Source organism: Pipistrellus hanaki (genome assembly GCF_964339955.1).
Source record: "Pipistrellus hanaki genome assembly, contig: SUPER_3_unloc_1, whole genome shotgun sequence".
NCBI classification, from domain to species: Eukaryota; Metazoa; Chordata; class Mammalia; order Chiroptera; family Vespertilionidae; genus Pipistrellus; species Pipistrellus hanaki.
Window position 1 is genome coordinate 27,953 of NW_028182305.1, and position 13,154 is coordinate 41,106.

The 13,154-nt window shown below is 65.5% G+C and overlaps 1 protein-coding gene across 2 annotated transcripts in view; it reads right to left on the bottom strand.

The window, feature by feature from the left end:
* Positions 1-1,067: 1,067 nt before the first annotated feature.
* Positions 1,068-13,154, bottom strand: part of TBC1D22A (TBC1 domain family member 22A) — a 67,028-nt gene continuing 54,941 nt past the window's right edge. The window contains exons 12-13 of one of the 2 annotated variants that reach the window (XM_084907525.1): positions 3,728-3,823; positions 1,068-1,552 (exon numbers count right to left, since the gene is read on the bottom strand). In XM_084907525.1, the coding sequence (XP_084763651.1) occupies positions 1,424-1,552; positions 3,728-3,823 (225 nt within the window). In that variant the 3' untranslated portion in view covers positions 1,068-1,423. The remainder of the gene's footprint in view (positions 1,553-3,727; positions 3,824-13,154) is intronic. The other variant, XM_084907526.1, reaches the window with a different exon arrangement.

The window sequence follows — 13,154 nt, forward strand, 5'->3', positions numbered from 1 at the left end:
GGATGGCCCCCAAGACACGGTGTCCAGCCTGCGGCTTCTAGAAAGGCCCCTCCCCCTCCCCCCTCCCCCGCCGGCTGACCGGGCGTACCGGCATGCCAGGCACCGGCCCGCGCTCCCGGCCTTCGCTCAGGGCGGACACGGCCGTGCAGCAGCGCGGCAGGAGCAAGGACGCTCTGACCCAGGAGCCGGGTGCAGCGCCTGCACTGGGCTGGGCCGCCCGGGCCCGGGGCCAGCTGGGAGGAGCCGTCTGCCCGCCGAGCCGGGAGCCCCGGGCGTGCAGGAGGGCCGACCTTCCCGGCTGCCCTCGAGCGGCACGTCTCCATCAGTCACCAGTAAATGACCACGCGCTCCGTTGTCAGCACAAGTAAATCTTATTACAAGAGGTAATGACACCGCAGCAGTCATCCTGCTCCTCGGCTCGGCCCGCCGTCCCCGCGGACACCTCATTAGGGCTCCGGGACGCGGAGAGCGAACACATTAACTTGGAAAATCACTGGCCATCCTTCAGGGGAGGGTTCGCCGCAGCCCGGTGCCCGCAGGACCCTGAGCGGCAGCGGGTGAGGGTAGGAGCCCGAGGAGGGCGCTCGTGGTGCACCAGGGTGGGAGCAGGCGCCCCAGCAGCCACGCCCGCCCACCTGCCCCAGGGTCTCTCAGCGAGGCCGAGGCCGGTCACGTGACCTTGAGGGGTCACTGCAAACCCCTCCCTCCATCTCTAAACGGGGGCACGGAAGGAGGCCCCACTGCGAGGACAGCGAGGGCGAGCGTGGACGCTGGAGAGCTGTCTGACCCCTCCTGCCCGTTTCCTCCTCGGTAAAGTGGGGTGCGTGCCGTGCTGCTGCTCTGCACCCCCTGGGCCGAGGCAGGGCGGGGAGAGGGCGGGGACACGATGCCTGCCCGAAGGGACCCCTGGACGGACAGACGGCGGGCAGCAGGTGGCGGAGCCACCCTGGGCTAGGACGGAGCAGGGCGGGGCTCCCGAGGGGAGGCGGGGCCCCCGGCCACACCCCGCCGTCCGGGCGCTGTCCAGCGGAGCCCTGCGTGCCCAGCCACGAAGAGGCTCGCCTCACTGACCGTGTGTCTGTACTTTATTCTTTCACTCGACAGAACAGAATGTTTGCGTTTCAGAGCCGGTGCGTGACGGCTCCCGTCCCTGTCCCTGCGCCCGACACAGGCTCTCCGAGGGCCGCCGCTGGGTCCCCGGAGGGTCATTTGGCAAAGGTCCTCCAGGACGGGAGGGCCCGACCGCCGGCCCGCACGGCCGGCCCCTCCCTGCTCTCTTTGGTATCTCGGCAGCAGGCCGCCGCCTGCCAGGCCGGGCCGTGCCTGCGCCTCCCGGCAGGCGCCGGGCTGCTGTCCGGCCGGCGCTCCTGGGCCACGGCCCGCGCCGGCGGGCGGTGCTCGTCCTGCGGGGCCTGTGGGCCACTCACTTCTTGTAGTGGTTGGGGGCGTCGGCGAAGGCAAACTTCAGGCGGTAGGCCTCAGCCAGCAGCAGGCTGACCTCCTCGTCGCCCCAGTGGGCCGTGGGCAGGTTCTGCAGGAGCAGCAGCAGCTCCTGGGGAGAGACGGTGGGTCAGCGGGCACCGCAGGTCAGAGGGCACCACAGGTCAGCGGGCACCGCAGGTCAGCGGGCACCGCAGGTCAGCGGACGCCGCGGGAGGGGCTGCACACCAGGCTCTCGGGGGGACCCAGGAAAAGGCACCGGGGCAGCGAGGGGTGCAGTGAGCCCCAGGCATCAGCCCCCTGTAGGAGGTAGCCCCGGGTGACTGTGCCCCCTCCCCCACAGGGGCAGGCGCACAGGCGCAGGCACTGGCCCTCATCACTGTGGCCGTGGGCACCTCTGGCTCCAGCCCGTTTCCCACAGAGGTGGGGGGGTCAGCATGTGCCTCCGCCCTGGTGAGCTGGGCTCCTCCGCGGGAGCAGGGGCCTGGCTCCCAGGGCTGTGTGCTAGGCACCCCCTCCCCCCAGGCTGTGTGTGGGGCTGGAGCCCCCTCCCCCCGCTGTGCGTGCGGCCACGTGGCCCTGAGCCGGTCGGAGCCCCTGCCCGGCCGCGGCTCTAGCGGGGGCTCTGGGACCCGCCTCCCTCGCTCTGTCCCTTCAGCTCAGACTCCTCCCGGCCTCAGCGCTGAGCTCACGGAGCACGCGTCCCGGCGAGTCCCCGGGGACGACTCAGCATCAATCTGCCGCCGCCCTCCGACGCGACCCGCACGGGTGCCAATCCAATTCCGCGCAGGTCGTAAATAAACGCCCGGGGCTTATTCCTAATCCACTCCGCTCCATATCATCCTGACCTCCCGTCGCAAGGTGACCGCAGTCCCTCCCGGCAGGCTGAGCTCCGGCTCGGCCGCGCACTCCATTCCGGAATCCAATTTGTGCGGAGCGGGCGGAGGGAGACGGGAATGCCGCGTGGCTGCGAGGCGACCTCTGCGGAGGCAGGGACAGGCGGGCCGTCCGTAAACACAGGCTCCCCGCAGCCGCCTCCAACCGGGACCGCCAGGCGGACCGGCCCGTTCGCACCCTGCGTGTCCACCCCGCACGGTGCCGCCATCGCTCAGGCCTCACCGGGCCACCCCGGCCGCTCTCCGGGACAGGCCCTGGGCTGCGCGCAGGGGAGGGCTGAGGCAGCAGTCAGCGGTCAGCGTCAGCCAGCGATGTGAGGACACGTAGTTTAAGCCTCGCTTTTCCGAGCTGGCGGACCTGCCAGCTGCATGGGGTCTGCACCCGGCACTGACGCGGTGACATCAGCGCGTCGGGTCCCTGTCCCCGTCCACGGGAGCCGCGCCAGCACGGCCAAGCAGCGCGGCTCCTGCCCGCCTCCGGTCAGCCTGGCACGCACTCTCCACGCTGACACTCAGTCCCGAGGTCAGTGAAGGCCGGAGGCCTGGGTCCCAGCCTGGCCCAGCACAGCCCGGGCCCGGCACCCGGTGTGCCTGGCCACGCCCGGTTCTCCGAGACCCGCAGCCAACTGTCCCCGGCCCCAGCAACAGAGGCCCGACAGAGAAACAGAGCCCCCATCCTGCCCGGCGCTGCGTCCGGCTGGCACCCCGGCCACCCGCCGGCCCAGCGGAGAAGCAGACACACTAAATGAGAGGAGAGCAAATGTTTTCTCTTTGCATGAGGAATTAAAAGATCAATGCACCTTTCTGTGTGCTTTATCTCAGAAAACAAACCCAAGACCGAGCGGAGAAATCCTATCGTGTTTGCCCTGGAATCCTCAGACTAATTAGGTGACACAGCTGCCCAGGCCACTCCGGGAGGGCAGGGCACGTGGCCCGGGCGGCAAGCACGCTGAGCCCGCAGGTGTGGGGCCACGCCGCCCGGCCTCTGCAACACCCGGCTGCCGGCTCCGCACCGGGACCCGGGCCCGGCTCCCGCCCTGCCGTCCCGGGAAGGCCAGGGGCTGGGGGAGGCGCAGAGCCGGGCTGGCCTGCCCACCACTCCAGTGCTGCGTCCCTGCCCCAGGGCCTGCCCTCCAGGCACGGCGGGAAGCAGGGCCAAACGGCACTGGCACAGGCTGGGGCTCGGCAGAGGCGGCCAGGGGCCGGAGCCTCTGAGGAGGGTGTGAACGTGGCTCTCCCACACGCTGCTGAGGAAACGGGTTGAGGCTTCCCGGGAGCCCGAGAAACAGCCACCCCAGCTGCCGGGCCGGGCAGCGCCTCGGGGAGCTCCGGCAGCAGGCCCCGGCCCAGCCCCACGAGGGCGCCACGGGAGGCGCGAGAGGCCGGCTCACCTGGAAGTCCCTCTCCTCCAGGATCTCCTTCCTCCACCTCACGAGGAACGCAGCGCACACGTACAGGTGGAACCGAGAGAAGCCCTCGGGCTCCGACTGCAAGAGAGAAGGCGACAGACGTGACCAACGACACAAGACCCGGGGGGAGGGCGTGAAGGCATATGCGGGGGGAGGGGAGGCTGGGAGAGGTCGGGGGGAAGAAAGAAGACGTGTACTACTGTCTGTAATCCTTCAAACAAACAACAAACAAAGGTGAGAGTTAGGTGGGTGGGCCGGCACCCCCACCCCGAATTCGTGCCGTCGGGCTCTGGGACCACAGCGGGCACCAGGGTCCCCCCGCACATCGCATCAAATAAGCACCGCGGCCCGCTGAGCAGGCGGAGGGAGCTCACACCGGCCTGCGTCTGCTGCACAGGGGGCAGCAGGCGGGCCCGGGGCGGGAGCCGGGCACAGGGGCGGCCGCCCACGGAAGCCAGGGCGGACGCAGCAGCGGGGCGGGCCTGCCCCACACCAGGGCTCCTCTCCCCGCGCTGCAGGGACTGACGCCCAGGGAGTGCCCTCACGTCTCGCCCTCCCCAGCTCCGGCTCAGCTGGCCCTCGGGCTGCCCCTCGCTCAGCGCCCCGCCCCGGGGCTGCGCCCACTCTGAGCACACCGTCCCCTGGAGCGCTGTGTGCAGTCAGAGAACTCAGAACAGCTTAGACTGTGACGAGAGATCTCACAGGCCCGCATCACACCGACACACCCCTGTGCAAGGTCCTTCCGGGGGCAGGGACGGGCAGGGACGGCTCCTGCAGGGGCCGCTGTGCTGGGTGGCCCAGACCCGCCCCCCCCCCACGGCAATTCAGATGCTGGCCTGAGCGCACCCCATCCTCAGCCCTGACCTCCATGACCTTGGGCATCCCCTTGGCGCCTTTGCGGGGTCCAGGCCCTGCTGAGACACGCGGCCGCCCTCCTGGCCCGGGTTCTGGGGGCCGCTCGGGGTGACCACACCCCGCAGAGGCGCCGCCCGGCCCGCCCGCCCCGCACCCTCCTCTGTCCTCCTCGGAGCCGCGCTCCGGGCTCTGCAGCGGAGACAGTTCTGCTTACAACACGAAAAATTAAAGTTCGAAACGGCTGCAGATTAACTAAATGCAAATTACTTAGGTGTGACAGCAGTCTTTACGGCAGGAAGTCAGGCACGGAAACGGCTTTCCTCCGTTTTTTCTGGAAGAGAAACGTAATAAAGGAGCCGTCCTTCACCTTTAATGGCGTCGTTAACTCTCCGGTAATTTCTGCCGGAACAATGCGCCGGGCTGCTGGTGCCGGCTGCTCCGCCTGCGCGGCTACGGGACGCCCCCTCCGGGCTCCAGGGGCAGGGGCGGCGCACCCCTCACTGCACCGCACAGTCTCCTCGGAAATACCCAGTGCCGTCCCCCGTCTCCACCCCCTCCCCCGCCATGGCCACCTGCGGGCGCGGTGTCAGCGGCAGCAGCCCCAGCCCCGCTGCTCTGAGACCTGACAGCGTCTAATTCTGTGGTTCCCACAGCCGGCCTGGCGGGCGCCCGGCCTCGCACCGCGCAGGCGCCTGTGCTGAGGTCTCGGCTTCCATGTTCCCCCGGCGGCCTGCGGCCGGCGCCTCACACGGATCCTAACCACACGCAGGAGCTGGGCGCTGTGCTGGGAGGGGCGGGCGAGGCTGCCGGCACACGGGCCCCCCCCTCCTTTGCTGTGATTGCGGGTCCTTTTTTATTATTATTACAAATACACTGTGTTGATTTTTTACAGAGAGGAAGGCAGAGGGATAGGGAGTCAGAAACATCGATGAGAGAGAAACATCGATCAGCTGCCTCCTGCACATCTCCCACTGGGGATGTGCCCGAAACCAAGTACATGCCCCTGACCGGAACTGAACCTGGGACCTTTCAGTCCGCAGGCTGACGCTCTACCCACTGAGCCACACCGCTTAGGGCGATCGAGGGTCCTTAGTGCGGGCTGCTCGGTGAGCTCGAGGAGGCAGGACGTGACAGACGTGGCTGTGCGTGAAGGCGCGGGCCGCCCAGAAGAGCAGCACGGGGCGCGGGGCACGGGGTATGGGGCACGGGGTATAGGGCGCGGGGTATGGGGCACGGGGTATGAGGTATGGGGCGCGGGGTATGGGTACGGGGCACGGGGTATGGGGCGCGGGGTATGAGGTATGGGGCGCGGGGCGCGGGGTACGGGGTACAGGGTATGGAACAGGGGGCGCGGGGCGCGGGGTACAGGGTACGGGGCGCAGGGCACAGGGCATGGGGTACAGGGTACGGGGCGTGGGGCGCGGTTCCCCAGAGCACTCGGCCCCTCCTTCTCGGCCAGCTCCTTCCTCACAAGCCCGGCCTCTGCCTCACAGGGAGGGAGCCCTCAGCATCGTTTCTCCTGGAATAATTTCTGATCCATCACTTTTATGGCAGCATTAAATTTTAAGAGAGAATTGAGAGGGAGAGAAAATCTATTTGCATGGACCAGCCCCAAAAGAAAGCCTTTAATAAATTAGGGCTTTCAGATCCACATTCAAATCTGCCCAGAGCCAGGCCTTCCCTCCGGCCTGGAGCCTCTGGCCTTCACGCGGGAGCACGGGGACCGGCCCAGAGACTCCGCCCTTCACGCGGGAGCACGGGACCGGCCCAGAGCCTCCGGCCTTCACGCGGGAGCACGGGGACCGGCCCAGAGCCTCCGGCCTTCACGCAGGAGCACGGGGACCGGCCCAGAGACTCCGGCCTTCACGCGGGAGCACGGGGCCGGCCCAGACTCCCCGCCGACGGCCGAGGACAGGCTCGCTGACCTCTGCCCAGTTCTGGGGGCTCCGAGCTGGGTGATCAGATTGGGGGCCAGGCCCCCCCCCACCGTGCAGCCTGCGCGGGGCCGGCTTCCCACAGTCCCTGCCGGCTTCCCGGCCCCCGTGGCAGGGAGTGCGGCAGAGGCTAAGGCACAGCGGTGCTAATGGGGTCCAGACGTGCCGGGTGCAGACCCAGCGGACACCCCTCTGCTGCACGCAGAGCATCACTGCCTGCCACCCGTGGGCCGGCGCTGCCCTGCTCACCCCACCGCTGGGAGCGCAGCTCGGCGGCTGCTTCACAGAACCACAGGGCTGCCTCGGCCACAGAGCGGTGAGGGACAGAGCGGTGAGGGCGGCGACTGGCTGGGCTGGGCCTCCCCCCCCCCAACCCCAGGGGAGCTGGGCCTCCCCCTCCCCCCAACCCCAGGGAGCTGGGCCTCCCCTCCCCCAACCGCAGGGGAGCTGGGCCTCCCCCTCCCCCAACCCCAGGGGGCTGGGCCTCCCCCTCCCCCAACCCCAGGGGGCTGGGCCTCCCCGCCTGCCTCTGCCCCGTGGGCCCTGTGTCCACACCTGCCTGTGTGCACTGGGAGCCTTGGGCCAGCACACACGTGCCCACCTGGAACTCGGACTTTCAGACAATGACACACTGAGCACCCGGCGGCCCGGACGCTCCCAGCAGGAGGCCAGCACAGCAGCGGGTCCCGGAGGGGAGGTGGCTGCGCCCAGCCAGGCACGGGCACTCCCACGGCCCAGCACGTGCCCTTCGCACCGGAGAGGCTGCCTGGGCCTCACTGACCCCTGGCGCAGCACCCGAAGGAGGAGAGACGGTGCTCACCATGTCCCCCTTCCGACCCCCACCCCCACGCCACGTGGCGTCACCTCTCTCCCTCGGCCCAGGAGCTGTCTGAGAAGCCAGTGTGAAGCATCTGCTGCCAACAGCCCCAAGAATGGCGCTCAGATTTCACCCCAATAACCTCAACACCCCCCCAAATAACCTCAATCTGCCCCCTAAAATAACCTCAACACCCCCCCAAAATAACCTCAATCTGCCCCCCGAAAATAACCTCAGCAAACACCCCCCCAAAATAACACCACACCCCCCCAAAATAACCTCAACACCCCCCAAAAATAACAACACACCCCCCCAAAATAACCTCAATCTGCCCCCCGAAAATAACCTCAGCAAACACCCCCCCAAAATAACACCACACACCCCCAAAATAACCTCAACACCCCCCAAAAATAACAACACCCCCCAAAATAACCTCAATCTGCCCCCCGAAAATAACCTCAGCAAACACCCCCCCAAAATAACCTCAACAAACACCCCGAAAATAACCTCAGCAAACACCCCCCCAAAATAACCTCAACAAACACCCCGAAAATAACCTCAGCAAACACCCCGAGGCGCCCGGGAACGGGATGGCCGGTGGTCTCGGTGTGTGATTCAAAACCACGTGCCCCACGGGAGACCGTCGGGAGCCGTGCTGGCCAGGGGCCCAGGGACCCGACGTGGAGCCGGACAGGCGGCACCGCCCAGCTGGCACGCCCCGGGCAGGAGCGGCCTGCTGTCCCCCGCTCGTGGGCACTGGGACCGCAGGGCAGCCCGCGCTCAGCGCCCTCCGCCTGGACCAGGGGCACCAGCGGGCTGGCTCAGGCTCTCCTCGCATCCCGTCTGCCCAGCGGTGCCCGCGGCCTGGGTCCGGGGGACGGGGGTGCACCGCCCTGACGCCAGGGAGCTGAGCCCCAAGAGCTCCTTTAAAAGCCTGCTTGTGCAACTTCCACTGTCCGGTTAGACTTCGCAATAGGAGCATTTTAACAGAGGACAGGGTAATTAGCCACTTAACGTTGTTAGAACGCCTGAGCCTTTCTGAGTTGGAAGCAGCCCGGGAGGTGTTTGTGAGCGAGCACGCGCTCCGATAGGCCCAGGCACAGGCCCAGGCACAGGCACGGGCACAGGACAGTGCAACTGCGCACTGAGCCCTTCGCCCTCACCTCCCCAGATCCGAACTCCCTGCCTCGCACATCGTTTTAATTGTCTCTCCCGTTCGCTCCCGAAAACCGGCTGATGGAGAATTAATTAGGGTCTGAGGCGAGGCTGCAGTCTTTCTCCCCAATGAGGCCCTGGCCTCACCCCTCCCCGCCCACCCCCGTCTCCTTTCACCCCACACATTGGCTCTGCGAGAGCCCCGAGGACACTGTTCGCTCATGAGAGGACGCGGTCCCATCCATCTCCGCGGACAGCATCCGCTCCCCGTTCCTGCACGCAAGTACACGAAGACACTCCACGCAAGTGCATGAAGACACGTCCCCCCGAAGACACTCCACCACAGAGCCCTCAGCCACTGAACGGCGGTCAGGGCTGACGAGGCTGCGTTTGCATGTGTCCCATCTGACTGCTCACGCTCACGCAGTAAGAACCGCAGCGCCTTACCGCCACGGCCACGCACAGCGAGAGCCTCGGTGCGGAGCGGCCCTGGGAGCCAGCGGACAGACGGCCTTCGAAGGGCTCCTGATGGCCCCGGGGCCTGCCTGCCGCTCACTCGCAGGCCCAGGCGGCGGCAGGCGAGCTCCACGTGGAAGCAGACACGTCCTGGGCACTGGGCAGGCCCGTCCACCGCAGGCGAAACTCTCACCTGAAAACCGTTCCGAGAAGCCATCACCTGCCTCCGCCCGGCTCCACCGGCGGGCGCGCCCTCCGCCCGCTCCTGTGCCCTTCAGGAAAGCGCCGAGAGGCTGCCAGGGCGCCGGGAGGCTGGTATTCGGAACCTTCAACCCTCCCGGGAGAGGAGCCGGGCTGCCCCGGCGCTGTCCTCTCTGCTGCCCGGACCCAGGCCGCCGGGAGGAGGCAGCGCCCGCAGCGCCGCGTCACTCGCTCTCGAGGCGCTCCTGGTGGTCACTGAAGGTCACGGGAAACGGGGCGCCAACCGTGACGCTGAGGACACGCCGGCAGCTCTGAGGCTAACGTCCACCTCAGCACATCCCGGGAGGCCGTCAGGGGGCCTGCCTCCGAGGAGTCTGTAAGCCCAGGCTCCGCACGAGGCAGCCCTCCCCCGTACCCCCTCCCTGCTCAGGGCCTTCTACCCTGTTTCCCCGAAAATAAGACAGTGTCTTATATTAATTTTTGCTCCCAAAGATGCGCTAGGTCTTATTTGCAGGGGATGTCTTATTTTTCCATGAAGAAGAATATGGTACACATTTATTGTTAAATGAAAATAAAGGAAATTTATTATCTGTATCCGGTATGGTAGTACGGTAGTTGTCAACACAAACCAGACAAACTGAGAATCCTACAGTATCAAGAATTTACTCATTTATTCAATGACAATCATGTCATCTTCTGGAACATCATCATAACAATCCAATTCCTGAATTTCCTGGTGAATTTCTTGTGACTCCATTTCTTTCAGAATCAATGGACCAAATCTCTCGTGTTTAGTCTAGGGGGGGCCTTATTTTCGGGGGATGCCTTATATTTCACTCAGAAGGAAACCTGTAAGTAGGTCTTATTTTCGGAGGATGTCTTATTTTCGGGGAAACAGCCCTGTGCTCACTGGTGCTGCAGGGGCGCAGGAGGGCGGGGCAGCAGGGGAAAGGGGTTCCAGTGCCTACTGTGACACTATCCCTCCTTAGGCCTGGAAGTTGCCATCATGAATGCCTGCCTTGCCCTTTGCCCTCTGCTCTTTGACCTCTGCCTGGTAAGGGGGCCCTATAACCAGGAACACAAGTCAAGACAACTGGAGCACTGCCAGGCTGGCGTGGCTCCGTGGCTGAGTGTCAACCCATGAACCAGGAGATCCCAGCTGGATTCCCGGTCAGGGCACGTGTCCCAGTGCGGGCTCCATCTCCAGTAGGGAGCGTGCAGGGGGCAGCCGATCCACGATTCTCTCTCCTCATTGGTGTTTCTATCTCTCTCTCCCCCCTGCTCTCTGAAATAAACAAAAATACATACGTTTTTTTAAAGACAATGAGGGCGCTGTCTCAGCACCAGAGTAACCAGGTGTGCAGAGGACACACCCAGCCCCCTCCCGCCCCACGGGGCCACCCCCACAGGGCTCCACCGGCCGTCCTGGGGAGCCTGTGGGCCCTGAGCGAGACACTGACGGGCCACGTGCTGGCCCACAGCCACGCAGTGCGGGCTCCAGACCACCGGGCAGGGCAGCAGGACTGGCCAGGCGCGTGGGCCTCACTCTGCCTGCCCTCGCAGGAGCCTCCTGCCAGCCGTGCACCAGAGGTGCCTTGCTGACGCCCAGCAGACCCCAAGGCGCGCTCCAGAGCGGCCTGCCCACCGCCGTGCGGGCAGTGCCCAGCTAGCGGCAGAACGGCGCTATGGAGCCCAAGCAGACCGGCGTCCACGCTTCCGGAAAGTGCCCAGGCACACCCTTTCCTGACAGACAGCACCCGGCGCTGGGCACACGCGGGCAGCTCGGAGCATCACTGGGGGAAACGCCCATGGACTGATGGCCAGTGCCACCTCCCTCACGTGGTGGGTGCCAGGGCCTGGGTGCCGGAGCCTCGTGGGCGGAGCCCTGCCTCAGGAGGGGGCGCCCCAGACGGACGGTGAGTGACCAGATGGAGGCCGAGGGCGACGAGCTCCAGCTTCCTGTCCGGTGACTGGCAGCCGCCGCAGGGTGTGCCTGAGACACGCTCCGGGCGGGGCCTCTGGACGCCACGGGAAGGAGGGGAGGAGCAGAATGAAGCCATCAGCAGCTCCTGGTGGGGAACCCCTGTGGCTCACTGTGGCCCCTCCCAGCACCCCTCCCAGCAGGCACTCCCTCCCACCCTGGCCTGGTGCCCGGGCCTGGGCCATTTAAGTTTCAATGAGTTACAAGGAAGTAATTTAAAAACCAGTTCCTCGGTCACATTTTTCAAGTGCTGAAGAGCCCCCCTGTGCCTGGAGGCTACCCTACGGGCCTTTCCATCTTCCAGAAGCTTCCATCGCACAGCTGCTCTGGACTCTGCCAGACTTCCCTGATGCCCAGCCAGTTCAGCCAGTTCCCTCTCCCTCTCCACAGACCAGGCTGCCTCCCCCTCTCTCCCCCTCCCAAGGCCCGGCCACATGCATGGGCTTCCTTCTTTATCTGAATGCCGCTGTGTGTGTGTGTGCGTGCGTGTGTGAGTGTGAGTGTGAGTGTGTGTGAATGTGTGTGTGCGCATGTGTGTGAGTGTGTGTGTGCATGTGTGTGAGTGTGTGTGAGTGTGTGAGAGAGTGTGTGTGTGTGTGAATGTGTGTGTGTGTGTGCGTGTGTGTGAGTGTATGTGTGAGAGTGTATGTGTGTGTGTGAGTGTGTGTGAGTATGTGAGAGTGTGTGCGTGTGTGTGAGTGTGTGAGTGTGAGAGTGTGTGTGTGTGTGTGTGAGTGTGTGTGAATGTGAGAGTGTGTGTGTGTGTGTGAGTGTGTATGTGTGTGAATGTGTGCGTGTGTGTGTTTGAGTGTGTGTGAATGTGAGAGTGTGTGTGTATGTGTGTGTGAGTGTGTGAGAGTGTGTGTGTGAATGTGAGAGTGTGTATGTGTGAGTGTGTGTGTGTGTGAATGTGTGTGTGTGTGTGTGTGTGTGTCTGTGTTCACTCAGCCGTCGCTGACGGACACTCAGGTGCCCCCTACTGGGCCGCTGTGAATCACACTGTGTGAACAAGCAGAGCAGTGAGCTCCGCTGGATGAGCAGCCAGCACAGGTGCAGGGTGAGAATGTACAAAGCCAGCTCCTTGCACCAACCGCGGCTACGGGAGAGGACTGAGAACACGACCGTTTACAAATGCATCACCAGCAGCCAGCTGCTCAGGACGAGGTTAGAGACCAAGCACCTCGGGGAACGGCCGACAGGGAAGGGAAGCAAGCGTCAGGGAGGAAGAGCATGGAGCCGGAGCACGGAGACCCGGAGGAGGGAGCACCTGGGGCAGGCCCGCCTCCCACCCTCTCCACACCGTCCACGCAGGCTGCGGGTCAGTGCAACCAAGCAGCTCCGGCTCTGGCTCTGCGGGCAGCCCCAGCCCCGGCCGATCACCGAGGCAGGACGCTGCTCTCAGGGCACAGCCTCCAGGGAGGCACTCCAGCCGCCGACGGCGCTGCTGACCGTGAGTCACCCAGCCCGGCTCGGCTGCAGCAATCATCGCACCGAAACGCAAAGGCCAGGTTAGCGATGGGACCCTCGGGAACAGGGTGGTTTGTTCCAGAAACACAGCCTCCCGAGCAATAGCTGCATCGGGGTCGGAGGAGGGAACTTCAGGCTGCCCTGGCCGCCGGCACGTCTTAAAATCTAATATAAACTGGGAGCGCAGCCGGGGGAGCGTGTGTGTCCTGGCACACATGGCTCAGACCAGCGCATCACGAGGGATCCCCCCACCCTGGGCGCTCGCCGGCAGGAGGGACACAGCTGCAGACCCGGCTCAGAAGCCCCTCCTGCTTCACGGGCTCTGAGGACACGCCGGCTCTCCCCGCACCCCAGCTGCGGCGGGCTCACCCGGTAGGTGTCCCACAGGCTCTCCCCGCCCCGGCCGCGGCGGGCTCACCTGGTAGGTGTCCCACAGGCTCTCCCCGCCCCGGCGGCGGCGGGCTCACCCGGTAGGTGTCCCACAGGCTGGCGGGCTCACCTGGTAGGTGTCCCACAGGCCGGCGGGCTCACCCGGTAGGTGTC